This window comes from Penicillium argentinense, assembly GCF_028826775.1.
Source record: "Penicillium argentinense strain IBT 30761 chromosome Unknown utg000010l_segment0_segment0, whole genome shotgun sequence".
In the NCBI taxonomy this organism is placed as follows: domain Eukaryota; kingdom Fungi; phylum Ascomycota; class Eurotiomycetes; order Eurotiales; family Aspergillaceae; genus Penicillium; species Penicillium argentinense.
The window spans coordinates 2,624,910-2,652,060 of NW_026622669.1; the positions used below are offsets into that span (position 1 = coordinate 2,624,910).

Consider the following 27,151-nt stretch of genomic DNA (forward strand, 5'->3'; position numbering starts at 1 on the left):
TGTAACAAACAGCGGAGAGATTTCCGGAGTATTGCAGAGGGTGCGAAGAAGCGTCGGATCGCCAAGTCTCGTACACGCTGCCCGATGAGGGCCGATCCTTCGCGGTGGCGTCGTTTTCTCCGCGAATACGACGCCCTCCGCCGAAGCAGAACAGGAGAGCAATAACCACAAGCGGAGTGAACATGCTATGTAGTATGCAGTAGAGTCGACATCACGACTGTTCCTGTATAGTTCTATTTTCTTGTCTCCCCTTCTGTTCGATGTGCATTGTACCTCGCTCCACAGCCAAGACTCGGAAGTCTCGGGGCCGATCCGCTCTCCACTGAAACGGGCAACTGGCCGCATGCGATGGCTAATTTTGTTCTCCGCCCCTTCAGCCTCCTCCTGTACAGCTTCCTGTCCCTGTCACTCTTTTTCCTCCCTACCTGCGTGTTGCCGTTGCGACATTTCCGCTCGCTTGCTCGTCCCCTTTCGTACGCGCGGAGCCAACGACAGCGCTTTTTCGGCCCAACAACCCCCACCCCCCGGTCCAGGTCCGCTGTATATACCGGAGCATGTGCCTGTCGCCTGTTTGAACTCACGACTCCCCTATAAAGATGCGATTCATGACCCCTAGTCTCCTGGGGCTTCTCGGCGTGGCCTCCGCCGTCGTTCTCCCTGTCGCTCGCAACACGAGCGTGGAGGCGGTTGAGAACCAGGTCACCCCTGAGAGCAGCGAGGTGGCCACCGACTTTATGAGCGTGCGCGACAAGATCGTCAAGGAATATAAGAACGTGGACGAGATCCCCACGGCGAAGTACTTCAGTAAGTCCCGCAATCTTCAGACGCCCACCTGTCTTGGCAACCCTCGACAGGGCCACGCGACCAGGACTGACTCTCTTCCTCTCGTACAGCTGAATCCTCGTATGTATCCCAAGATCGCTGGCTATCTCACCATCTGTGATGGACCCTGTAACCTGAAGAAACGCCTATACTAACTTCGTGCTTCGCAGCTTCCACTATCACTATGATGGCCGGTATGTACCACGAAACCCAACTTTTCCTTCCGAATGCCGCTGACATTTGACTTGCGCAGATTTGCCGATCGGCCCCTCCCTGACTACAAGGTCATTCCCTACCTCTCCGCCCTGATTCAAACGTATCTGAAGACGATGGAATCCATCGGTGCGGAGACCTGGATCATGCACGGAACGCTGCTGGCCTGGTGGTGGAATCAAAAGGTACCGCAAACCCAATGCCTTCAACAACCGTGGGAATCCGGCCATGTGCTAACCACCCGCCAACAGATCTTCCCATGGGACAACGACCTGGACGTGCAAATTTCCGAACCGACAATCCACTTCTTGGCGGATTACTACAACATGACGGAGCACCATTTCCACATGCCCGACGAAGACAAGGGCCGCTCTTACTTGCTGGAGATCAACCCTCACTATGTGGTCAAGGATACGCGCGACCGGCTGAATGTGATCGATGCCCGCTGGATCGACATGTCCTCCGGTCTCTTCATCGATATCACGGCGGTACGCAAGGATGACGCGAAGCGCAGCGGCGGTCAAACCGAGGCGCTAATGTGCAAGGATCGCCACCATTATCTCGAGAGCCAGATTTGGCCTCTGCGCGAGAGCTACTTTGAAGATGTCCCTGTCAAGATTCCCTATGCCTACGTTGAGCTACTGGAGGAGGAATACGGCGCCAAGTCGCTGACCAACGCCGACTTCCATGAGTACGTTTTTTTCGGTCTTCCTGAGTATTTCAACCTCATCCTAACATCCACCAGCCACCATTTCAACGAGAAAACCAAGATCTGGGACGAAGTCAAGAAGCAGGCAAGGCGCTTTCTCCGCCGAGCCTGGGGCAGTAACACCAACACTATCCCTGTTCGCTCGGGACTGCCCACTCGCCAGAACACCGTTTAATCGGTGACTTGCGCACCGTCATACACTTTTCTTCTCATTTCTAATTTCTTCGAGCATATACGTCACATCTCACGGCCATGCCTACACCTCTAGCATGATGATCCTGGAAATTTCCGCTATTTTCTGCATATACACGGCGTTGGGATACCTGTTTGAGCATACGTCAGGCCGATTTACTGTACCTATTTACCATTCTCGCTCTGTATATATTGACGAGGAGTACTGCATCTGCGAATGCATTTCGATGATGATCTGCCTTTTATGTCTGGCTTTTTTCGTTGACCAGGGGCTCGTCGCAGCCTTGTTTTTATGGCTTGTTGGATTTGGGGACGTTCTTTGTGCGCAAGCCTCGTCCGGTCTCGGCCTCGTACACGCCACGTTTATCTGATTTCAGCCTTGGGACTAGCAGACGTTCAAAAAAAACACCGAATGTACCTTGATAGCTCCCACTCTCGTATTTTTCATTGTAGTCACCACAAGCTCTCGACTTTGGTCGGATATTGCAGGCTGGCACAGGATTTCGGGGATAACGCGAATATCCCGACAGTCCACATCGCGCTGACTCACAAAAAAATCAAAAGTCACATGTGGGTTTGACCCCTGGAGAATCGGGCAAACTCCAGCTTCCATACCTGTTGAGCCTCCCCAAGTCCTCCAAGTGCCTTTGCATGTTCGGAGAATGTGGGATCCCTGGCCATGTCCTTCCACTCAGCTTCTCCGGAGGGGGTGAACGTCTCCCCCGCCAGCGATAATTCCCCGAACCAGCGTGTACCCGCCACCGCCCCGCGCCCGCCCCCGGACGCCAGCTCACGGAGCTGTGTGACCTGCCGCCGCCGCAAAGTCCGCTGCAACAAGCGCTCGCCCTGCTCCAATTGCGTCAAGCAGGGCATCAACTGTATCTTTCCCCCACCGGGTCGCGCCCCGCGGAAGTCGAAGCGCCCGCCCGATGCGGAGCTGCTGTCGCGGCTGCGGAGGCTGGAGGGCGTCATTGAGCATTTGAGTGGAAAGAATGGAGAGAGTGGGGGTGGGTCGACATCCAGTCTGTCACCGACGCAACCTGTGCCTGCGACCATCTCACCTGTTGTGACAAGTACGGCTCCCGCTGCGTCTGCTCCGGCCGAAAAGGTGGAGAGCAAGGTCCAGAATGGCGGGTGTCCGTTTGAGGATGCGGATCCGAAGAAACTTGCGCCTGGCAAGTTTGAGAATGAGTTTGGACGCTTGGTGATTGATGAAGGCAGGAGTCGATATGTGAGCAATCGGCTTTGGGCGAGTCTTGGTGATGAGGTATGTTGCTTTTCTCTATGCCCGGTGACTCTATTTTAGGTTTGTGTAACTATACTAACACGAATGATATGTAGATTGAAGAGCTTCAAGATATCCTTGATCATTCCTCATCCGATGAAGACGATATCCCTTCGCCAGAGTCATCTCATTCTGGATCTCATGATGGGTTCTTATTCGGTTTCTACGCCTTATCTCACTCCCTGCGAGAATTCCACCCGCCCTTCCAGAAAGTCTCCATTTTTTGGGATGTTTATAAAGAAAACGTGGCCCCTTTGATCACTATTCTGCACCGACCAACTGCCCGCAATCTGCTGGTCGAGGCGGCGCAGAATCCAGATCACCTGGATAAAAATTCTGAAGCGCTTGTCTTTTCGATATACCTCTCTGCCATCGTTAGCCTGAAGCCCGAAGAATGCCTATCACGACTCGGCGAAGATCGAACTACAGCTGTCAAGCGGTACCGCTTTGCGGTGGAGCAGGCGCTAGCCAAAGCCAATCTGATGAATACACAGAGTCTGGCACTCCTACAGGCAGCAGTCCTCTTCCTGATCTGTGTTCGCAGAGAAGATGATTCCAAGTTTGTGTGGTCCATGAACTCTCTTATTCTTCGCCTGGCTCAGGGTTTAGGCTTGCATCGAGACGGCACCAACTTCGCCCTCAAGCCCTTCGAGACAGAGATGCGTCGTCGTCTGTGGTGGCATATCTGTCTCATGGATGTGCGGTCATCTGAAGACCACGGAACTGACCCATTGATCCATGAAAGCATGTATGATACTCGTCTTCCCTTGAACGTAAACGACGATGACATCTACCCGGAAATGACGGAAACTCCCACGGAACGAGAAGGCTGCACGGATGTCACTTTCTGCCTCATCCGTTGCGAAATTACATGTGCCCTGCGACGAGCAAACTATGCATGCCCCGGTAGTCGGTTCCGTATGGACGCTGCTACCCCATCTATCGAACGCTGTGAGCGGATGATCCAAATCATCAGCAGCCGCGTCGAGGACCGCTACATCAAGCATTGCGATATGAACATCCCCATCCACTGGGCATCAGCAACAGTGGGACGTCTCATCCTCGCCAAACTCTGGCTCATCGTTCATCACCCGATGACGCGCAAAGACCGAGCCACCAACGTTTCCCAGGCAACACGACAAAGCCTCTTCCTCACAGCAATCGAGGTCCTCGAATTCGGCCGCCTCCTCGAGTCCGATCCGAAGACAGCCAAATGGGGCTGGCTATTCCGCACCAACATGCAATGGCACGGCGTCGCATTCGTTCTATCAGAAGTCTGCGTGCGACCAATCTGCCCCGTCACCGACCGTGCCTGGAACGCCATCAACAGTCTCTACAATGACTGGAAATCACAAGCCACGCACAAAAAGGGCATGCTGTGGCGACCACTCGCTGCATTGATGAGACGAGCCGCGGCAACCAGAGCAAAACAGCAGGAAGAACTACGAGCTAAATTCGGCCCGAATCCCCCACCGTACAAGCACACGTCCGACTTTATCGCCTCGCATCATCACACCCTGCCTCGTATTCACATGCTTAATGGTACACCGGTTCCTTCGCCTTTACCTTCGACTGAACGATCTATTCCCACTTCCGTTCCTACTACCACCGCCGCTACTACCACACCACTGGACATCAATCTTAGCCAAGGACCCTGGGAAACATTGCAGAATATTTTCCCGGATACAAACTTCTTCTCTCCAACTATGCTCGACGATTCAACTCTTCAAAGTCAACCTCCCGCTTCAGCACCCGCCCCGAACCCAGTCACCGAGATCCCGACGGGGATCAATTTCAACACGCCTGTTCCTGGCATGTCCATGACCAATCCATTTACAATGGAAGAAAACATCCCCGAAGCAGGTACGCTTGGCTGGGAAGAATGGGATCAAGTCATGCGTGATTTCCAGATGGACGTGGAAAATGAGAATGGGCCCGATCCGGCGCAGGGTATTAATGTTACGGAATGGTTTGCATAGGCTTTGGACCGGTGGCGTTTTCATCGATGTTGGATTGGTGATGAGATAGTTCTGGATGTGGCTTTTGAGCTCTTACGATGTGATGAATATGGTGTTTACGGTCTTTTCGTTGGGTTTATACCTCCCAGTTGGTTCTACCTCCACTCAGTGTTCTATATTACCTAGTATCTTCTCTCTAAACAATTATAAAGATGTGGAAACAATTACAGAAGTATACGTGAATTTTTACTGCAACGTGGATGATAATCGTTTCTCCAGAGGCTATCGTCCGATTTTATAAACAGAAGATCGTTTGCCCCATAACGGCACGTATAACTCGGGGGTGGGAAAAAACTTCCTTGAAGGCATCGTATGTCACTTATTTCAAAGGCACCGGAAAATCACTGTGGAAAGGATATGCAAAAGGTTCTAGCTAGCAGCTATAGAATTTCTTTTGAATAGCGATTTTCTCTAATTCCACTGTAATTCAATCAATTTGCCTATTCTCTAAAATGCACAGATGCGGTAGTATGTCTTCGGCAGGCACCAGCGGAGGCGCATATAAACCACGTGACCACTGATAACGAAGCTCCAAGCTGGCATCAACGGACCATCCCCACGCCATTACACACCAGATCCACAACCGTCACCTATCTCAAGACGCCTTGACCGATACAATAAGAGTAACTAAATCATCAAATCCAATAACGCCAGCTCGAGTCACCACCGATCGCCAATTGCCCACCACCATGCCTGCCAAACGACACGCGGCCACAACCACCTCCGCGGCGACCCCAGCAACAACAGCACCGCTCTCCTCCGGTCCCGCGACCCTGAAGACGAATGCCTCGCCCGCTGAAATCGCCCAACATGTCTGGCAGCAGTACCTGGCGACCACGCCGCAGCGCACAATGCTCCTGGACGCCTTCATGGCGTTCCTTGTTCTTGTAGGCGGATTGCAGTTCTTGTACTGTGTTCTCGCTGGAAATTACGTATGTTCTTCGTCCTGTCTTTGCTTTTATTGATCGGGTCCTTTTGAACTGTCTTGTATTCTTTTGAAAGGAAGAAATGAATGGTTGCTAACTATACCCAGCCCTTCAACGCCTTCCTGAGTGGTTTCAGCGCCGCCGTCGGCCAATTCGTTCTGACTGCCAGTCTGCGCATGCAGACAAGTGACTCCGGCTCTGATGTTAGTAAGCCTAGTTCCAAGGGGAAGAATGCGCGGTTTGCTGAAGAGAGTGAGGAGGGAACGGGTATCTCGCACGAAAGGTGAGTATCAGACCCAGTCGACTTGACCTTTGCTTTGCTGGGCAATCTGCTAATATCCTGGTCCTTTTTAGAGCATTCGCCGATTACATCTTCGGCAGCCTTATTCTACACTTCTTCTGCATCAACTTTATCAATTAAACGCTTGGAAAGAATACTCGGTATGGGTGAAGGCGCGCTCCGCATCTGCAATCGGTCGAGGTGAGCATTGGATGGTTCGGCTCTTCGTGTGTTAGACACTTTGGCGCTGGTCCGTTAGATGGAAGGCCTGGACTGTTCTTTGCTTTCCTATGGCTGGGGCAGAGGCGGTCGATGGATTTACTCATTCTAGTGATAGGATGTTTGTGTTTTTGGTTCGATTGAGTTAGCATTTCAGCTTGAATGATCATGGTTTGTTTGTACAAAATATCAAAGCGAGTTTCAGATTACTATCTTCCATGGTAACTACTTTGGTAGTGTTGTAAATGTAGATCGTATGTGCATAGGGTATCTTGATTGATTTGCATCGCATGAATTTATCCACTCTAGCATTCATCATCCCGACATATGGTACATGCGGTGAAATTGGAACATCCGACATTCAACCAGCTCAGGTTATCACTCTATCACTCCACCTAAAAGTGACGTCCTGCCCTACGCGGGACAACCGGCTTCTTCACCACGCTCCCGACACCAGGCCGGGTAGATGAAGAGGTAGACACACCTCCGATCTTTTTGCCCTTGATAACAGGCCGACGAACGGCAGATCCAGCTCCTGCCTCGATTTCCTTGTGGCGGCGCCTGCTAGGATCGTTGCGCTCTTGTTCACGAAGTTTCTCAGCTGCAGCGCGCTTGCGATCCTCCTCCATTTGGGATTCGATCTCCATGCGCTTGTTGAATTCGACTTCGGTGACGCGACGGTATCGTTTCGAATAGCCTTTTTCTTTAACGGAGTAGAAGACGCCTCCGAGTTCGGCGAGCCACTTCGCTATTGTTAGATTGGTTGGATTTGGGGGGAATTGCGGGGAGAACTTACATGAGGATCCACAGCTGTCACGGTGGACATGTATTCCTTGGCTGTCAAGATCAATTCGTGGTAGACGACGTATTCTGGCACGTAGCCAAGACCATAGAGAGCACTGGTGGGGTGTAGCGCCATAGTCACACTGGTGCGAAGGTTTATGAACTCGCCAATGCCCTTCACTCGCGCGGCTTGATGGTAGAAGCCAGAGCAGATGCATTTGCGAATCAGATCCCAGTCGGTACCACAGCTGACGAGATTCATCTTCTGCACGGTCATGATATCGTGGAGCTGGTCGCGGACTTCCTTGGCGCGACGGAGAGTCTTTGAGTGGAGGAAATGTCTGGTGCACCAGCCATCGGAATACCCGTTTGCCTTCCACTGTGTGTAAACGTGAAGAAGGGTCAAGTGATCCGATTCGGGGACGCAGAATTTCTCTCGAGCAGAGTCAGATTCTTCTTGGCGCTCCTTGGGGCGGTAGAAGACATTGGGAACGGACAACATGGAGACAATAGTCAGCATCTCCTCGCTACAACCGTATTCTTCCGATGCTGTGATCAGAAGTTTGGCGAGCGGGGGATCCATAGGGAACGGTGTCATTTGCCGACCCAGGTGGGTAAGTTCACCGAGGTTGTCCAATGCACCGAGAGACCACAGTTCGAAAAGAGATGTGGAAATTGTCTCTTGTGGTGGAGGGTCCATGAAGTCAAAGTCGAGTAGATCTTTAACTCCAAGGGATTTCAATAGAAGTACAGTGTTTGCAAGACTTGTTCGCTGGATTTCGGGAATTGTCTGGATGTAGAGCTCGTTCTTGTAGGCAGGTTCCGTGTACAGTCGATAGGCCTTTCCAGGCCCAGTTCGTCCGGCACGCCCAGATCGCTGGTTTGCGTTGGCTTGAGAGATCGGCGTGATCTGAAGTGTGTCCATACCCATGCGTGGATTGTAGACCTTCAATTTGGAATAGCCAGAGTCGACCACATACATAATGCCGTCGACTGTCAGACTGGTTTCCGCAATGTTGGTCGCCACGATAACCTTGCGTACACCAGTCTCTGCCCGTTCAAAAATCTTTGCCTGTTGCTCGGCGGGCATTTGACTGTAGATAGGGAGAATTCTGAGCTTTGGTGGATCGTTCAGCAGCTTCAGTCGCTCGTCAACAAGCTCGCAAGTGGCCTCAATATCTTCTTGTCCAGTCATGAAGACGAGGATATCACCCGGACCCTGTGAGACGTGAATGGCCAAGACCTGCTTGACCGCGCTATCCACGTAATCTTCACAAGGAGTCCGAGAAAAGTGAAGGTCGACCGGGAAAGTTCTTCCAGGAATGATAAATTCGGGCGCGCCGCCGTAGAAGCGTGAAAAGCGCTCTGCATTCATGGTGGCCGAGGTGACAATCAATTTGAGATCCCTTCGCCGAGCGAGGACCTTTTTGAGAAGACCCATCAGAACATCGGTGTTCAGCGCTCTCTCATGCGCCTCGTCCATGATGATGCATGAATATTTATCAAGATCCGTCTGAACCAGGGACTCTCGAAGTAAAACACCGTCCGTCATATCTGCATATTTGCGTCAGCATACTACTACTAGCGATCGTACACGGTGTAGCAGGGCGGTACTCACATTTGATCACAGTCTTATCGCTAGTGCAATCTTCGAAACGAATGGCATATCCGACCTCATCGCCGAGATCCACTTCCATTTCCTCGCTGACACGCTTCGCAACACTCATCGCAGCCACACGTCGAGGTTGCGTGCAACCAATCATGCCAAGTTTGGAGTAACCATCTTCGTGAAGGAATTGGGTTAACTGGGTAGTCTTTCCAGAACCCGTTTCACCAACAACCACCACAACTTGGTTATCCCGAATGACTCGGAGTAGGTCCTCGCGCACCGCAAAAGCAGGGAGAAACTCTCTTTGCTCGCGCATGGTCTTGCTCTTGCTGAACGAACTCGCGCCTCCTTCATCCTTTTTCAGATGTTTGGCAAATTTGTTCCCACCACCTTTGTAGACCTCTTCCACCGGCATCGCGACAGCGGTATCGCCTTCGTCCTCCTTAACACCCATCAAATTGCCCAGAGCGGTACCGGCCATATTTGTCGCCTGTTGGGCCTGCTTCTGTCGTTCTCGCTGCTGTCGACGTTCGCGAACGACCTTGCTTCCCTTTCGGCTGAAGACGGCCATATCACTCTGAGGGTCTCGGATGGCGGAAATAGGCTCCAGCTGCTTCGTGAAGATTGTACGGCCGTCGAGGAACGGGGGCCGGAGGTCATGGGTGAGCAAGTGAACTCGGGTCGCCTCATCGTCTTCGGGCATAAAATCGTCATCGTAGTCTCGTCTTTGCGCGACACCAGATGTGAGCATGCGATTGGCCTCCCAGTTGTCAATGTCCTTCCGTTTGGCATCGCGGAAAGTGTTTGCCATGTTCGAGTTCTTTTGCCGTTTGGCCGGCGGCCCAGAGTCGTTGCCAGACATGACAGGCTGTGAGGTTTTGTCTGGGTACCGAACCAGTCGAAATCCCCGGAGAGGTTGGTGCTTCTTGAGAGTTGGAGCTCGCAGTGAATCCAACGCCGCGGATGGATTTCTGAGGCAAACACTGCAAACTGTTATCAGTCACGTGATACTGTTCCATTTTCGGGTGAATACTAACAATGGCATGGTTGAATGATGTATTGTGGGTTTGTTTAAAATTAGAAAAATAAGCCGAGTTTTTCCAGATACATTTACATCGCGGGTGGGATTTAGTGAGTGGAGATTGGTCTTCGATGTTCTTGTTTGCGAATTTCCATACTGTAGTGGCGGCGGCCCGCGAACATTCAGCACCCGCCCCGCATCGTCATCTCAACTTTTGAGCTCCCTGAATCGCATTCCCCCGAGTCCGCACACCATCGCCATGTCAAGCCAAAAGCAGATCGACCCGAAGAAGCAGCAGGGTAGGTTTCTTCTTTGCCATCGAAATGTTAATTTCCCGCGTTCGCTGACACGTTCCCTTCCCAACAGAGCTGCAGCTTCAGTACACCAACTTCAAGAACACCCTTCAACAATTGGCGCAGAAGATCGGTGATATCGAGCAGGAGGCTGAAGAGCACAAGTGAGTCCTCAGCCATCTTGTGCTGTCTGTACAAGGCCATGGGAACTGGCGACAGCCCAGGCTGCGAGCTACAATCGCCCTGCAAGACCAGAAGCGACACTGGGGTTAAACAGAGGCTAATGTGAAAATTATCTTATGGTATAGACTTGTCATCGAGACACTTGATCCCCTTCCTGAAGATCGCAAATGCTTTCGCATGGTGAACGGAGTCCTGGTCGAGCGTACAATCAAGGATGTTCTCCCGACATTGAAGACCAACTCGGATGGATTGAAGCAGGTTCTGGAGGATATGTTGAAGCAATACAAGACCAAGCAGTCGGACCTGGATAACTGGAAGGTATGTTCGGATGTCTATGGCTGTGCTTTCAGCTGGCCCCTCTGGTACTTCCTACGTTGAGGCTTGTGTTCACAGGACTAATCGTTATGTCTTCCTCTCTACAGAAAAAGAACAACATCCAGGTCGTGCAGCCCTGAGCAAACCACTCATCATGTATTAATTTTTCCGGTTTTCCCTGGGTGGAATCATTTGCGCGGGGAGCGAGTGACTACTGGCGTTTACGGGCAAGGCACCCAACTAGATAAAATCTAGCGCTTCGTTTGATCATATTGACCATTGAAATGAAACTGAGATGACATCATCAAAGTTATGACAGAACAATATTTTCGTAAGCTCACACTGTAAGCCACCTGGATTCGAAAGACTCCGAACTGTGGACATGGTCCTGTACTTGGACAGGACATTCGTGGACTGGCAGTTCTGTTACTGGCGTCACTATAGCCTCGTTCTGCAGCTAAATGGGTCTAGACTGAAACCAAATGACTGCACATGACCGCTGTTTTCATATCAAACAATGGGTACCTAACTTATTCTCATTTTCGCCTGCATGTGGGTGGGTGCAAGCCTGAATGCCTGACGTTCGACAAACCAGATACGTTGGGCCCTGAGGACCCAACCTGCCGGACTTGGATCGGCGATGTCATACTTGATCACGTCAAGTCAGAGAATCAATAGAATTCCGTCCCTGCTACACGGGACGAAAGGTCCGTCTGCATTTCTCGTATCGAACCAATGTTGATAGCCTTGATGGCGCTGTAACTGTATTACTGACACCAATGCCATTTGCGGTAAAAATCGCGGCAAGATATTGTACAATACGGTAACTTACCGTCACTGTCATTTATGCCTGAGGCGGCCGTTGCGATTTGCCGGCAACTGCTGAACTCCCCTCTTTACTTCTCTTTGGGACGAGTTGACTTCGATATCACCCCGTGCAGACACAAATCCCCGTACCCGTCGACTTGGACTTGCACTTTTGTTCCTCGCGATCTCCGATTTTCCTCCCCGGTGGGTCGATAGACTGCTCTACTTGCATCGACGTGGTGAGTGGCTAGTCCGGGCCCTTTGATCAGGGAGATCTGGTTCGCCAATTGCTCTCACGCTGGGCCTCCCCAAACACCTCGGCGCTCTGACCTGACGCCAGGCGAATCGGAAGAATCACGAGTCCACTGGAATCTGAACCCCGGACGACCTTGCCTCATTGCTTCAGGTTAGCTTCTCTCCCATCCCCCGCAACCCTGCGCAACGTGCGACGGAGCAGTTGGGCTCATCCGACCCACCCTCCCTTCCCGCGTTGCATCACCCCCCCGGGAGCTCGACGAGGTTCCTATCCCAACGCGTGAGGCGCGCGCATTGGTATTCGCACTGCAGCTGGTGTGACGCGATCGCAACTGGAATCCTTCCCGACTTTTCCACTCTTCCTCGCTTCGGCCTACACAGGGCTAATCGGGTCTGCGCGCGAGCGCGTCGCAAAGTACAGAGCTACTGTGCATTATTGCCAAATCCCGTCCCCGACCACCGATCCCCTCTCCCGGGCTGACGTTCTCCTCTCGAGGCGCGAAGTGTTAGTACCCAGCCAATACCACATCATTCCCCTCCTGACCACCCACATACACACACCCCCCAGCCGATCTTGGGCTTGCCTGCACACTGGAATCGTGATCGCGCACGCGCACCAAAGATTCGGGATTACTGACGTGGTCGTGCCAGCAGAGCGAATCCTAGTTTTGACGCCCAAAGGATCCGCACCGAAACTTTCAAATAACTCATAATCATGTCGTCGGCCTCGCCTTCAAAGGAGCCGGAGGTAGACCCCGAGGTGCAATCGGGTGACGACCAGGAGCCTATGGACAAAGACCAGCAAGACCACGCGCATGGACAGGGCGAGTTCGAGGTGAAGGAGCAAGATCGGTGGCTTCCGATTGCAAATGGTTAGTTGCGTCGCCTTGCAGGCTTTTCTGTTGTTCTGATTTGCGCGTACCTTGCTGCTGATGGCGAACCATTACCGTTTGCTGGTTCTGTCTTCCCCGCCTTTTCTGCCCACCTCTTAGAAGCTTCTCCTCCACCTGATATCACATCCACTGAAAAGATAGACATCTACCTGCGATGGGGTTTTGTTTGGATGACGATTTTACTCCTTTCATCTCTTGGAGGCAACAACCGAAATTGCTTGCTGATTTCCTGATTTTGGAGAAAATCCATTATGCTAACATCTATGGGTCTGATCTAGTGGCGCGTATCATGAAGCTTGCCCTGCCCGAGAATGCAAAGATCGCAAAAGAGGCGAAGGAATGTATGCAAGAGTGTGTGAGCGAATTTATCTCATTCATCACAAGCGAAGGTTCGTCTTTTCTTCTTCGGCCTATCTTGATGTCGCTGTTTGCCAAGGTCACTAACACCGGATTAGCATCGGAGAAATGCCAGCAGGAGAAGCGCAAGACTGTCAACGGTGAAGACATTTTGTTTGCCATGACATCGCTTGGTTTCGAAAACTATGCTGAAGCCCTCAAGATCTACCTCTCCAAGTACCGTGAGACCCAGTCCGCTCGCGGCGAGACCCAAGCTCGACCCCCGAGCAGCGGCTACGGTGGCCCCGTTGCAGGCGCCGCTGGCCAAGCTCGCCCAGCCGGTTTCCCCGAGACGGCAGAGGGTGCCAACAGCATCTTGAACCCGAGTATGGACCCGTCGCAGCAAGACGCCGCAGCATACGGGTACCCGCCCATGGTAGGCGAGCCACACAACGGTGCTGCGGGCGAGTCTTACTAGACAGGGCGCTTGATATCTTGATATAGGGGGGAGATGGCGTCGGTTCTTACATAGGGTCTATTCGGAACCCCAGTTTTGTGTTTGTGTTTGTGTTTAATTTTGGGGCGGCCATGGGCTATGGCAGTACCCCACCAGGGAAAGCTGCGATGTACCCCAGGGTGGTTTCTTCTGGAGTTTTATGCGGCAATTTACTACACTGGCGGGATAGATGATGGCAACCTGTACTTATGAGTGGTGTCTTTGAGTGTCCGACTGGGCGCTCCGGTAGAAGCAAGACATCTCACGGCCATTGCGGACCTCGCCCGATCATTTCCAGCGTTTCCTGTCCTTTCCGAACGTAAAGTTTGCCCCCAACGATCGAACTATACGCGATAAGCTGTTATCGACGCCACACTGATTGGCCGCCGGTTGCAGGTTGGGACAGCAGAATCCGACGTACATGAGCACTGTTAGTAGGGTAGCAAGACGCGATATGCTGTATTTCGGTGGCTACTCGATTCGCCATTTCTCCTTTCTACTCAACATTTCCTATAGAACTTGCTGGCGATCGCCTCCCACCGTAAGGGTTTTGACGAGTCGCCGCGTTACATAATTCTTCTCCGCATCCACGTGAGGCCCACCGGCACCGGACCCGAGCCCGCAGCCCTCGACTTCCCGAACTTTTTCGCTTTCTCGTCGCAATGCTACCCTCGGCAATCGCTTGTGCTGCAGGATGCCTTGAGTTCGTCGGCGTGAATGACACTTCCACAGAATAATGCAGGGCAGTGGCTGGTCTGCACAGGGAATGATGTCGATGGTTCTTCGCCAGCCATGTCCTCCACCAACGATAACGCCTCTTCGCCGCTCCCGGCCGACGGAGTGAGCAAGCGCAAGCAAGGTGTGTGCTCGCCCATTGCCTTTTTTGTTATTTTTTTCCCTTTTTTTTGGAGATCTGGACCGGCTTCTACTCGTCATGATGCCCTTGTCTTCCTATCGTCGAAATTCGCTTGACCACCCCACGAACAAGCCAGGATAGTGCTGACCGATGACTCAAAATCTACTAGGTTCTGCCGCCTGTGTCCACTGCCACCGGCGCAAGGTCCGCTGCGATGCCCGCGTCGTCGGACTCCCCTGTACCAATTGTCGCTCTTCGGGAAAGACCGATTGTCGCATTCACGAGAAGAAGAAGCGTCTAGCAGTGCGGTCAATTCTTGACCCCGTCCCTATCCGATCTCGACCTATCCAGGCCTCTGAGCAAGCTGCCAACCCCGCCACAGCACCGGGAACAGTACCTCCAAGCTTCCCTACGGCATTTCCTGGTAGAAATTCCTCGACGCCTCTTACCGGTGGCCCCACACAACATGGATTTCTCTCGAATGTTCAGCCAGAGACCTTCTCACGCCAAGGCCCGGATCTCTCGCATGCACATGAGGCGCATACGGAAATGGAACAGCACCTTGTCAAATTGATCGACGAGGAAGACTCCGGTAGAAGGGAAATTCAGCGTGGCGTGCGCGCGTTTTACGTGGGCCATGAACATTCCAACATGTCATTCTTAATCCGCCAACAGCGAGACCAGGACGACGATGTCTATCATTTTGCCAGCAATGAGATACCACGACGACAAATGAAGACTGGCCACGACCAGCTATTAATGGATGCATTAACACTCCCCGAGCCGGCTCTAGCGGACGAGTTGGTGCAAGCATACTTCAACTATGTCAATCCGGGATACCCAATTGTCGACGAGGATTTATTCATGACACAGTATCGAAATCGTGATCCGGCAGACCCTCCCCCAATTCTGCTACTTCAGGCGATCCTGCTAGTTGGTGCGCACGTCAGTCGTGCCAAGGCGGAACGGGATGCACTGAAAGAGATCTTCTTCCGACGAACCAAGTATCTCTTCGATAATCGCATTGAGCGTAATCGAGATATTCTCGTTCAGGTGGCATTGCTTTTGACTTGGCACTCAGATAGTGCCGACGATGATGTTGCTGCGGACGCCCACTTCTGGGTCGGTGTGGCGGCGCGCATTGCCACCGGTCTGGGAATGCATCGGAATCCTGTTTCCAGTCGATTTGTGACTCGGGATAGGAGGATGTGGAGACGAGTTTGGTACATTATGGTCCAGTTTGATGTGATGGTCTCTCTTTCTTATGGCCGTCCGCAAGCAATGTAAGATGGCGCCAATCCTTGCTAGATTGATGATCGTATACTAACCAACAATCTGCAGCAATTTGGATGATTCAGACGTGGCTCCATTAACACCGGCTGATTTTGAGAACTGTGGCCCACATGTACAAACCGAGTTTGTCATTCATTTCACAGAACTTTGTACAATGATTTCGTATCTCATCAGAGATCGATTTGGTCTTCGAGCCTCGGATGAACGAAGGAAGGCTGTTCTCCAAGAAGCCGACGAGTCGCTGGCCAACTGGTCCTTGAAGTTGCCCGATAACCTGCGTCTTCGAGCGTCAGACATGGACCCCTGGTCCGCTATGCTTCATCTGACCTACAACAACTTCCTTATTCTATTGCATCGACCCCATCCCCGAGCCTCAGCATATTCAGACGACTATGGACCTCACGATGCCGAGATTTGCAGTGCTGCAGCTGGTGTGATTGCATCTATCTTCGAGGAGCTCCGACTTAATGACCGCCTGAAATTCCTCTGGTACACGGGCGTGCATACCCTCTTCACCGCCATGATCCAAGTACGGGTCGAACTCCGATTTTCCAACCCCGTTCTTGCGATTAACGCCCTGCGCCGCTTCGACTCGGCTTCATACTCCTTGCGAGAGCTGGCGCAATACTGGGTCCACGCAGGTACAATTCTCCGCCTCTTTGAAGACTCCAAGCGTCTCCAAGACGACCTGCGCCTTGCAACTGGCGATCACCGGCCGAAGCCAGCTTTCAATGGCGCCCAGCCCATCAATAAGATGCCTGTCACTACCCCTGAAGCTGCAGCTGCAGCTATGGCTGCACAAACACCACAGCCACTATCGTTTGGTGTTCCCACCCCGGAGTCCACCACCATGCAGCAGGCTACAATATCCCCACAAGCGCAGTCCACCCCGCAATTCGACAATTGGATCACTGCACCTCTCCGACTCAATGTGGGTCCTCTGGAAACCAACGATCCTTATTCGGGCACTGCCATGCAAGTGGACCACATGGAGCAGAGCCGCGACTATCCCGATTGGAGGCAACTTTTCTCCTTTGCGGACGCGGATCTTCCAGTCTCTATGCCGATGGAAGGTCTTATGGAGCTCGAAAACGAATGGCGCCAGATCTATTGGCAGGATACCCCAATGGCAGATCTCATGCAAGATGGCGGCTGGATCCCAGGCTAGCCTTCTTTTTCCTGTATTTACCCGAGATCTCCTTCTGGATGACCTTCGGTTTACCCCTCCACCTCTTCCGATTCCCTCTTACCCCAAGCATCCATTATAGCCACTGCTCTGCAACCCCATGACGAGACGAGATACGCAGAGACAGACTCCCATGAGATTTTTCATAAAAGCTCACACGATACCATGTCTACACGAACACATACACCCATTCTTCCAATAGAGATACACTGTTTATAATGGCAAGAATATCTACAGGGTAAAGGAGTACAGAGTCCTTGAAACTTGCAATATCGTTTAATCTCTCACTAGATACCCTGGTTGGTGACCAGTCCAGCATGCACGTATTCTTGCTAGAAGACAAATAGTAGTTTGCAACTCTATAACTATCTCTTTGCTTTCTCACTCAAGCAACGTTTAATCCTCACCATAAGCAAACCGTTTCCAATTATCCGCGAGCTGCCGCACCCCAGCCCTCAACTCCCACCCCCTCAACTGACATATCTCCCTTGCAACATTCTCCAACAACTCATCCATCTGCCGACCCGCAACATGCAAGTCACTCTCGATCAGAATGCGATCATCGGGCAACTCCTTAATAACATCGCGAACCTTCTTCGCCGGTGCCCCACCGAAATTAATCACCGTCGAGAAAGAGAAGTACACATCAGACGGATTCGTCGCATGCAGGAACTGCCGGATAGGCTCCACAGGCCCGCTGTAGGAATGCATACATATACGCGGGGGTACGGCAACATCCCACCCTTCTCACTCTTGCTTGATCTACGAGGGTCTTGATCATCCCCATCTTCACCTTCGGATATCGCGCCCTCGGCATCCTTCTGCTTTTCTCTCTGTCGCCGTGAAAGAATCACTTTCTCGTGACCGGACCAGAGCTCTCTCAATACATCAAACACCACCCCGTGGGCCTGCACGCTGTGCACAGAGACGGGCCGCTGCATCTCCCCCGCCAGCTGGAGTTGCGCTTTTAGCACCACCCGTTGATGGTCCACCTTCACTTTGTAAGGTGATAATTTCCTGCCCTCTCGCGATCCGGGTGTAAGATCCTCGTCCCGCGAGGAAATCTCCTCTGCTGTCCAGACGCCCGGTAATCGGAATGCTTTATCCAGTCCCACCTCACCAACCAACGCGTTTGGAAACCGACAAAGTCGTTCACGTGTCTCGAAAATAAGTGTCGAGAGCGGTTTTGTGGGAGGCAGCTGGTCAATGAATTTTGGATCGGAAGCTGGGGACGGCGTCAGGACCTCCGAGTAGTGGGCTTCTTTGGATTGCTGGGTTGTTGCGGGTGCTGTGTCGTCGAGGATTTGGTGGGAAAACCACGGGTGCCAGCCAAAGCTGGGTAGGACCCGGGGGGCTGTTGGCCTTCGGCGGCATTGAGGGATGTTGCAGTTTCTGCGACGAGCTCTTGGTCTTGCGCTCTTGTTGCCATCACCGTCAGGGTTGTTGCTTTCATCGTTAGGATCTCGGCGACGGCTGCCATCGTGTCGGTTGGGTGGCAGTGGGCATCGTAGATGCCCAGCTCCCAAGGAAATGCATCTTGGGGTTGCGAGTCGGGGTGGCTCATGGTAGGTGTGAAGGCAGGACAGCTGATGTTGATAGCTCCGATGTTGGAGTGCTACGTCATCAGGTGATTTCGGTGGGGTTGAAGTATCCCAGTCCGCGAGGGTTTTTGGGTTGATAGATCTTGAATTGATCGAAACCTAGATTGTTCAAAAGTGCTGCTTATTGAATATTTTGTCTAGTAGCAATTGAATTTAAACAAGATATACTTCACACAGTGTTGTCTGCTGCTAGACTGTGGCAAAACCGCGGTTTTGGATATCATTTTGAAAACCGCAACCACAACCGCACTAGCATAACTCTTGCTTCTTTAACCGATTCTAGCCCATCAGGTGATACTTCTGCAGCTTACATACTCCTGTTTTTAATTTAAACTTACACCTGTTCTGGTTAAAACGGCACAACACTGCAGTTTTCCTTCTCACTCTATAAAATAATAAGAAATAATTAGGTTTTTCTTAGATTAACAGCCGAATACTGATATATGATCTCTTATTTTGCTTAGCTTAAGTGATAGTTGTCTGAAATTTTAAGACTGCTAAAGAGTTCAGATTGTTTATTGCGAAGATATATTTTACATGCATATGAAGTAAGTACACCCTCTCAGTCAACTTTATAATATTGAGCGGTTTGAGTAAATCGGGCTATTATGGATTAAAATTATTACTAAACGATCTAGAAGAATGTTCTATACTTATATTCTACTTTATATTAGCATATTTACTTAGAAAATTCAAGAGAAAATCAGACTTGTACTTCAAATTGCGTGGACTTAAGTGATTTTTTCCCTGGTGGATATTTTGCGGTTTTTGTGCGGTTTTTCGCGGTTTTCCAAATCAGCCCCAAAACCGCAAATTTGCGGTTCGGTTTTGGTTATCCGCGGTTATCCATGGTTTTGCCGCAGTCTATCTGCAGCTATACCATGCACTGGATACTAGTGATTCAGACTACTTGGTCTGCAATGTAAACATGCAGTGATATGTACACAGTGTATGTTCGCAAAGCTACCAAGTATCCGCGATCAAATACCTATAACTTAAATCAAATCATTCATTTTCTCAAATGCTCTCTGCCTGAAAATTACAATAAACGAGTTTGTCAACACAATTGTATTGTCATGCCGGCCATGTGCTTCCCCGGATGATGTAAGGCGCGCAGTGTCACATGCAATCCCCCAGACCGTTGCAAAAATAAGCAGCGGTGGCCTTCCGAGCGAAAGCCGTCAGTTCTCTTTTAGTTCACTCTTTTCTCATTTCACTCGCTGCTGTCATGGTTTGTTTCCTCCCTCGATGTGTGCCTTGCTGACGTCGTTGTTGGCACTGCCGGCGCTCGGCCTCATCGCTATCCCGCTGTTCGTCTCGGCGTGGATCACCGTTGTCGTCGCTCTCTTCACGCTCTGCGTGCGGCTGTCGGTAGTCTATGTCGAGCTTGTCTACGAGTTTGTCGTCAATTTCTTTACACTTCCTGCCGTCACATCCTCGCTCTTGACATTTGCGCCCTCGGAGCCCCCGACCCCAGCACCGGGCTCCAGGCGCAACTCGACGCATGGCCTGATCCACCCGCGAAAGAGCCATGACTCGCTTTCATCATGGTCGATCATCGATGCTCTGGATAATCCGTCGAAAAGGTCAAAGAAGACCTACGCGCGAAGCATGGTCGAGGCCCACCACCTGCCGACCGGTCCCTTGTTCGGTATGCCTGTGAGCGGCGATGAATGGCGCGACTTTGAAGGTGTAGGTGGTTGGCGGTCCTACGCAGATCGATCACGCTCAAAGGGTGGACCGAAGTCACTTCGCGAGAGACCGATCACCTCTCTCTCGTCTTCATCTACGCCCAGTGCCACCGGAGAAGTAGATCCTGATGACATTGACGAAGACGAACGCGCGTGGCTATCACTCAATGATCGGCTCGAACTCCCCTCTCAAGTCCTGACATGGGCCGCCGGCTCCAATGTCACAAGTCCAACCCATCTCGACTCACTTTCTCCGCGGGGCAGCATCTCCCACGCCCTGATCCCAGCAATGTCACCCAGGCTCTCTCACAGCCAGCATCAGAGCGGAGAAAGGCACCACCGCCGGTCTCACACAACATCTTCTCTCACGACTGCAGACCAACGCTCCACTCATGGGCTCTCTATCAGCTTTTCAAATCGCCCAGATCATACCTGTACAGCCCGAGCCTCCGGCCACGCTGTGTCACCATCCGCATCGCGACTAGCTCCGTTCATGACACCGCAGCTGTACCCCACACTCCGTGCCTCGCGTACTATGCCAGTAACAACTGCTACAAATGGCCTATCCACCTCGACAGATGGCGGTTACTTTGCACTGCCAAGGCCTGGATCGTATGTTCCTTCACTCGAGACTAGAGAAAGCCCCAGCCTGAGTGGATATACAACCCCCGGTACAATGGGTTCCGAGGACCGCGACGTGGTGACCCCCCAGCTGACTCGGATGATGGCGCATTACCCTATCAGTGTAAGACATCGGAGGAGGAGCATTTCAGGGCCTCATGCAAAGGCGAGCTCTATTGGGGAGCGGATTGCTTAGGGCAGCTACGCTTAGATTAACGACTTTACGGCCATATGTTTCTGAATATGATTGAGCAACTGGCTGCATTTTAACTGGATTTACCGCGAAAGAGAAAATCATTTGATTCTTGAAACTCTTTACATCTGCCTAAGACTTCCTGGCAGCGTTCCGAATTAAGGCCACCGGATGATCTGATGAGTATATCGATTCACTATAATTAAGCACGAGAGCAGTGAGTCATGGAATCTAATAATTATCAAACATAATCTTATTAACAAGGTTCATGATACGCAGAAATTTTGTCTTGAAAATGTATTGAACTCGTCCTGGTTATCGGTTGGGAATCCACCATGGATCTGCTTGAATTGCGGGGCGGGCAAGTGGGGGAGAGACCCGGCCCGGTTCACTTCACCCAGCTACATATGAACCTGCGCAGCCCCTCCCATCACCTTTCCTCGCGTGTCTGATCTTATAACTGTGAGTATGGAGGTCGGTATCATTGGCTCGGGAATCATTGGCCTATTATCAGCCTTAACACTCACCGATGTCGGCTATAAAGTGACAATAGTCGCACGTGATCTCCCTGGAGATGATTCACAGGACTGGGCAAGTCCGTGGTAAGTTGTTTGAGGACTGTTTACTCTATAAGAATATCTCTTACGCGGTTGGGCTCTGTAGGGCCGGGGCAGCAATCTATCCTCACCCTGACAGCGGTGGAAACTCCCTGCAGAGGGAAAATTTCAGATACTACTGGGATTTAGCCCATCGTGACCCCACTAGTTGTGGTGTTCAAGTGAGTCCAATGACTCAACAGATGGGAGCATCTGATAGCATGCCTTCTAACCCTCTGCTCTAAACCAGGCCATCAAGGCTACAGAATACTACGATGACCGCGACAATGATTCAAGCATATGGTACAAGACAGTCGTGCCCAACTACCGCCTGATTCATAGGGAGGACTTACCAAAAGGTTCCAAACTCGGCTTCACCTATACGTCCATGACACTCAACCCAGAAATTCTTCTACCATGGATTCAAAAGCAGCTGCAAGCACGCGGCGTGAAATTCATCAGGAGAGCACTGCGCTCCATCGAAGAAGCGAGGAATATCACGGGGGCTCGAGTCATCGTCCATGCGTCAGGCCTGGGGGCCCATACCCTGGCCGATGACAAGAATGTGGAGGCTATCCGAGGCCAAACAATGTTCGTCAAGACAGATTTTGCAGAGACGAAGATACACCAGGGCTCGCATTACACCTACGTGATCCCTCGACCACAGACCGATGGCGCAATCATGGGAGGCGTGAGCCAGCCTGGTAATGTAGATCGCAATGTTGACAAAGATCTGCGCGTGGATATTCTTCAACGCGTCATAACGCTTGTCGGTGGAGAACTGGACTCGGTTAGGTTGAAGGATGTGAAGAAGGACATTGTGGCCTATCGACCCGGGCGGAAGGGGGGATTTCGCCTTGAGGCTGAGGGTAACACGGTGCATGCTTATGGGTTTTCAGGCCTGGGCTATGTTTATAGTTACGGGGCAGCCTTAAGGGTTCGAGAACTTGTCGATTCGTTGTGCAGTCGCGAGAAAGATAGAGGAAGCCGTCTCTGATGTATACATTATACTCTAATGTATTCTTGTTGGTCGACCCCTAAAAAGAATCACATATCTTGTTTATTGTACTTTGCGTATAGGCACGATGGTAGGGGCGAAACTTATGTGGTGGGAAAACATCCAGCTGCACGAAAATGATAACCAAAGAACTTTCAAGATTGCACAGCTGATCGACCACGCCTTAGCATCTAGCTGCCACATATGGTTAAGTACCAGACTTACGCGGCATACCTGGAGAGCAATGCTTAAGCCGAAGTATGAACTAGAATTTTCTAGACAATTGAATTAATATAGCTTACAACTCTATGACTGTTTCATGGTAGTGGAAAGCAAATATATCGGTGGGTACCTTTGCCGAGTCAAATTCTTGAAGTGGTTGGGTATAATGGTAGGATGTTTTCGCGCCCCATTTAGATCTCACTGGGATCTTCTACCCGCGCAACGACGGCGGAAACTAAGTCATTTTTGTCCACCACCACGCTTTTTATCAAGAAGAATTTGTGTTATCATCACGTGGCCACCGCAATACGTCAGGGTCAGTTGCCTTTGCTAGTAACTGTATACATCGTTGAATAGTCATAAAGTGACACGATGGCCTGGATTCAGGCAACGATGTCGGAATAGTTTCCAAGTTCATATTTAGACTTCACAACCAGGGGCGCGTGCAAGATGCGATCGGAGCCATCCTGTAGTTGGAAAAAAGTGTTTTTCTTGAAAAAACATTTTCATTTTTGAACCCAAATTAAATTGCGGCTAGCCTACATTCTCAATGACCGAATGTTGAAAAGAAGCCTGAAAACTGGGTGGTGATCATTGGAAGAAGTGACAAGGTTGAGGCTGCGGGATTCGTAGGTGGCCTTTTCGAAGATTTCGATGAGTAATGGAGGAGAGAATTATTGAAACCTTGTGTATTGCTCATCTACTAAGTGATCTTAGATCGCCCCTTCTGGGGGTGGTGAACACGTTCCCCTAGAGTGCGCCCAGTGGGGCCCACAAGAATATCAAGATCGTCATTTCACCCCGAGCAAGGGATCACGGCGGAGCATCAAACGCAGTCGACGCAATCGACGCAATCATTACACTGAATGAATTGACTGAGAATTACTTTTCTTCGCCGTCGCACGATCGATATTAATCTGCAAAGTTTATGAGTTCAAGGGACGGGGGCGATTTTGTCAGTTTCGTTCCTGTAGGAGTTCGGGCTTGGCAATATCAGACCGTCGGAGAAATTGCGTGCACAACATACTCAAGACGCTCCACAAAATCGAGTAAGGAACTGCCATTATTTGAACACGCGTCGCTGTCTCAAGGCCGAAGGGGCCGCATACCTTTTGCCCTTCCATACCAACCACCAAGCTTCTGTCGAGGTATTCTTGCTCCCGCTCTTATTTTTAGGCTCGATATTGCCGTCTTCCCACGAACCTTCAGTTATCAAAAACTTTATTTTCCTTCAGTCAAAGCACTGATCACCCGGGAGCACCAGCTCTCTTTTCGGATTTCATATCGTTTTGTATATGCCTGGTCCGGACCCATGAGGAGACGAAATTTACCATGAGTTCGGGAAGCCAAGAACAACAAGGCAACACATCGGAATCAAAGAACGAAAACCATACCTCGAGCGATACAGCGTCCATCGAGAAAAATGATTCCTTCGAATGCCCTGAAGGCGGACTCACGGCCTGGCTGGTCGTGGTCGGGGCCTTCATGATGTTGGCTTGTTCGTTCGGCATGATGAATACACTTGGAATTTTCCAATCCTACTGGGCGAAACATCAGCTGCAATCCTATTCTTCAAGTGCAATAGGCTGGATATCTTCAGTATTTGTGTTTCTGAGCATGATGCTCGGTGTACAGAGTGGCCCGATTTTCGACAGATACGGTCCGCGATGGCCTACTTTAATCGGATCTATACTATACACACTCTCGATTTTCTTAATGGGAAATTGCAAGACCTACTACCAATTCATGCTCTGTTTCGGAGTCTTGGGTGGGATCAGCAGCTCGCTTCTCTCCACACCAGCAATCGCATCCATCTCACACTGGTTCAAAAGGCGCCTGGGTATTGCTACTGGCATTGCATTGGCTGGATCCAGCGTTGGTGGAATCATCTTCTCCATTATTTTGAGACACGCGATGGACAGTCTGGGCTGGGCCTGGGCACTTCGTGTCCTCGGTTTCATCTTCCTGGCTTTCTTGAGCCTGGGAAATCTCTGCGTGAGAGGTCGACTTCCGACGAAGTCGCGGAAAGGAAGCATTGATTTACACTGCTTTAAGGACATCAGGTTCATATGGGTCACCACTGGTGTATTCTGTAAGTTTCTATGGAACCTGGTGCCTGGGATGTCTCAATTAACTCGTTTCTTCAGTTGCCGAACTCGTTCTCATTGTCTGTCAAGGCTTGCTCCCTTCCTATGCATCGGCACAGGGATTTGACACAACCACGGGAACTTATATGCTCGTCATGTACAATGTGTACGTATACCGTGAGCCATTTTTTAATCATTGCTGACAGAACCAGAGGATCGGCCGTGGGGCGACTGGTTTCCGGTATCGCATCCGACCATGTAGGACCCATGAACACCATGTCACTGACAGTGGCATTGACCATGCTGATTACGCTTGTCCTCTGGCTGCCTGTGGGTAACTATCTCGGTGTGCTCTACCCAGTCTGTCTCCTGTTGGGCGCTGGAACTGGCAGCTATATTAGCTTGACAGCTGTGTGCGTGGGTCGTCTTTGCAAAGTTGAGGAGATGGGTCAATGGCTGGGGACCTGCTATTTTATCGGAAGCTTCGGGTAAATATTTCCACTATTGCCTTCCTGGTGCGCTTCCACGTTTGCTGATATCCCGTCAAAGAACTCTAGTTGGAATCCCCATTGGTGGTGAGCTGCTCCAGATTGCAGGACCATCAAAACTGGTTGCAGTTCTCGGCGGTATATTCGCTGCTTGTCTGATCAGCTTCCTTGTTGCACGATGGTCATGCTTGAAGTATGAGTGGAAGTGGCTCATAAAAGTGTGACCGGCCAGTTTTCAATTCTCATACCCTGCTGTGCCCGAGGAAACCATTTTGGATTTTATGTTGGGGCATTTTGGACGGGAATAGATAGATAGATTTGCATTCGAACTGCTTCATCGATGTACAGCACAAAAGCATAAACTAGGCGAACAGAAAAGGGCCGTATCCAAGCCCAGACTTTGCGAAATGGAACTGCCATGCATCCACATTTTCCCAATTTCCCTGCTTCAGTTCGAGGAAGCTCAATGTATTAGAAATAGATATCTGGTATCCACATTTACACTGTGTATAATTACCGGCCATTTGAAGTCTCCGCTACGAGTGATCCTTAAGAAAAAAAAAGACGTCCACACCAAGACTTCAGTGACTCGAGTTCCCGATGTGACCTCTTCTGTGTTTATCCTGCCTGATCAGACTGTGCAGAGGTTGTATTGCCGATCGTATCGAAAATGTGCTTGGGTCTCGGAGCAGCTTCCTTAATCTTGGTAATTACTAATTACTGCTTCATCCCAATAATCAAAGACGTGTTGAGCACCGTATGAGCGCACCAGGTCTGCGGGCTTTGGGCTGCAGGTAGTGATAACCTCTAGCTCATACATGGCAGCTGAGTGAATCGCATAAAGCCCAACACTGGCTGATAGGTTTGTTAATACCAACTGTCATGTGAGGAAAGTTTGAGGACAACTCACAGCTACAGCCCAAGATCGAGACGCTCGTCCCCTTCTGCTGTTCACGGTCAATTGCAAGGGTCTTCTTTCATTACAATGCCAGCCACGCTGTTGCACAGGCCAGGGGACTGTGCTAACGTGATGGCGAGATAGACTAGCCGGTACTGGGAAGGATAACGAGGGAGTATTGAGAATATCTAACGAGGCCCTTATTTTCCCCTGTACTCTTATTAGCCTGACCAAGAGTGTGTTCGCACAAGATAACCCACCCCCATCAGATCAGACCCGCGACAATATCACCAAGTTTGTACCGCTTGACCGAGTTTCCAAGCTCAACAACTTCGCCGACAAAATCACAGCCCAGGACCACGTCATCGCCAAGTGCGTTGCTATCGAGAGATTGAACTATATCCGGTCAGCTATATCTGCCCAAGCTCTTGTATTGAGGAGGCAGTAAACAAGATGACCCATGACATACCATAGTTGGATTTTGTGCCACATATTCTTCGCGCAGCTTTATGTACACTGGCGGGGCTTTTGAACTTCTGTTGAAGAAGTCATGACTTCTCTCAACCAATTGGTTCTATCCGAAAGGTCCTTTTTCTGGGTGTCAGTGACAGTCCTGCTTGGGTCGTGAGCTAAGCAAATCAATGTAAGAATTTCTCGTTTTTCCATAAATGTTTTCATTAATCCCCGAAACAGATGCGCGAGACCATAGCATGCGCCCTTGCTGCGTTTATCAGGGTCAGTGTAGTGCAACAAGACGTGACTTCGAG

The 27,151-nt window shown here is 50.9% G+C and overlaps 10 protein-coding genes across 10 annotated transcripts; 8 read left to right on the forward strand and 2 right to left on the reverse strand.

The window, feature by feature from the left end:
- Positions 1 to 596: 596 nt before the first annotated feature.
- On the forward strand, positions 597 to 1,919 carry N7532_010660 (uncharacterized protein; the record flags this gene model as incomplete). The annotated part of the gene is made up of 4 exons (XM_056623151.1): positions 597 to 804; positions 894 to 903; positions 993 to 1,016; positions 1,076 to 1,919. The coding sequence occupies 4 exons, from the start codon at positions 597 to 599 to the stop codon at positions 1,917 to 1,919; spliced, it is 1,086 nt and encodes a 361-aa protein (XP_056470567.1).
- Positions 1,920 to 2,615: 696 nt separating this feature from the next.
- On the forward strand, positions 2,616 to 5,200 carry N7532_010661 (putative C6 transcription factor; the record flags this gene model as incomplete). The annotated part of the gene is made up of 2 exons (XM_056623152.1): positions 2,616 to 3,203; positions 3,278 to 5,200. 2 exons carry the CDS (start codon positions 2,616 to 2,618, stop codon positions 5,198 to 5,200), a joined length of 2,511 nt encoding a protein of 836 aa, XP_056470568.1.
- Positions 5,201 to 5,928: 728 nt separating this feature from the next.
- N7532_010662 (putative oligosaccharyl transferase subunit Dad1) lies at positions 5,929 to 6,586 on the forward strand (the record flags this gene model as incomplete). The annotated part of the gene is made up of 3 exons (XM_056623153.1): positions 5,929 to 6,171; positions 6,273 to 6,448; positions 6,520 to 6,586. 3 exons carry the CDS (start codon positions 5,929 to 5,931, stop codon positions 6,584 to 6,586), a joined length of 486 nt encoding a protein of 161 aa, XP_056470569.1.
- A 473-nt stretch (positions 6,587 to 7,059) lies between these two features.
- Positions 7,060 to 10,101, reverse strand: N7532_010663 (putative mRNA splicing factor RNA helicase (Prp16); the record flags this gene model as incomplete). Its single annotated transcript, XM_056623154.1, has 4 exons — positions 7,060 to 7,407; positions 7,461 to 9,001; positions 9,066 to 10,039; positions 10,094 to 10,101. 4 exons carry the CDS (start codon positions 10,099 to 10,101, stop codon positions 7,060 to 7,062), a joined length of 2,871 nt encoding a protein of 956 aa, XP_056470570.1.
- Positions 10,102 to 10,336: 235 nt separating this feature from the next.
- On the forward strand, positions 10,337 to 11,008 carry N7532_010664 (putative prefoldin subunit 2; the record flags this gene model as incomplete). Its single annotated transcript, XM_056623155.1, has 4 exons — positions 10,337 to 10,376; positions 10,444 to 10,534; positions 10,679 to 10,871; positions 10,976 to 11,008. 4 exons carry the CDS (start codon positions 10,337 to 10,339, stop codon positions 11,006 to 11,008), a joined length of 357 nt encoding a protein of 118 aa, XP_056470571.1.
- Positions 11,009 to 12,645: 1,637 nt separating this feature from the next.
- On the forward strand, positions 12,646 to 16,972 carry N7532_010665 (uncharacterized protein; the record flags this gene model as incomplete). The annotated part of the gene is made up of 7 exons (XM_056623156.1): positions 12,646 to 12,802; positions 13,102 to 13,212; positions 13,279 to 13,595; positions 14,172 to 14,358; positions 14,419 to 14,514; positions 14,681 to 15,794; positions 15,853 to 16,972. The coding sequence occupies 7 exons, from the start codon at positions 12,646 to 12,648 to the stop codon at positions 16,970 to 16,972; spliced, it is 3,102 nt and encodes a 1,033-aa protein (XP_056470572.1).
- Positions 16,973 to 17,386: 414 nt separating this feature from the next.
- Positions 17,387 to 18,554, reverse strand: N7532_010666 (TatD family hydrolase; the record flags this gene model as incomplete). The annotated part of the gene is given in 3 exon segments (XM_056623157.1): positions 17,387 to 17,687; positions 17,720 to 18,325; positions 18,337 to 18,554. 3 exon segments carry the CDS (start codon positions 18,552 to 18,554, stop codon positions 17,387 to 17,389), a joined length of 1,125 nt encoding a protein of 374 aa, XP_056470573.1.
- Positions 18,555 to 19,839: 1,285 nt separating this feature from the next.
- On the forward strand, positions 19,840 to 21,099 carry N7532_010667 (uncharacterized protein; the record flags this gene model as incomplete). The annotated part of the gene is made up of 1 exon (XM_056623158.1): positions 19,840 to 21,099. The coding sequence occupies one exon, from the start codon at positions 19,840 to 19,842 to the stop codon at positions 21,097 to 21,099; it is 1,260 nt and encodes a 419-aa protein (XP_056470574.1).
- A 465-nt stretch (positions 21,100 to 21,564) lies between these two features.
- On the forward strand, positions 21,565 to 22,689 carry N7532_010668 (FAD-dependent oxidoreductase; the record flags this gene model as incomplete). Its single annotated transcript, XM_056623159.1, has 3 exons — positions 21,565 to 21,698; positions 21,760 to 21,874; positions 21,943 to 22,689. 3 exons carry the CDS (start codon positions 21,565 to 21,567, stop codon positions 22,687 to 22,689), a joined length of 996 nt encoding a protein of 331 aa, XP_056470575.1.
- A 1,554-nt stretch (positions 22,690 to 24,243) lies between these two features.
- On the forward strand, positions 24,244 to 25,710 carry N7532_010669 (MCT family MFS transporter; the record flags this gene model as incomplete). The annotated part of the gene is made up of 4 exons (XM_056623160.1): positions 24,244 to 25,003; positions 25,059 to 25,164; positions 25,205 to 25,486; positions 25,548 to 25,710. The coding sequence occupies 4 exons, from the start codon at positions 24,244 to 24,246 to the stop codon at positions 25,708 to 25,710; spliced, it is 1,311 nt and encodes a 436-aa protein (XP_056470576.1).
- Positions 25,711 to 27,151: the final 1,441 nt, after the last annotated feature.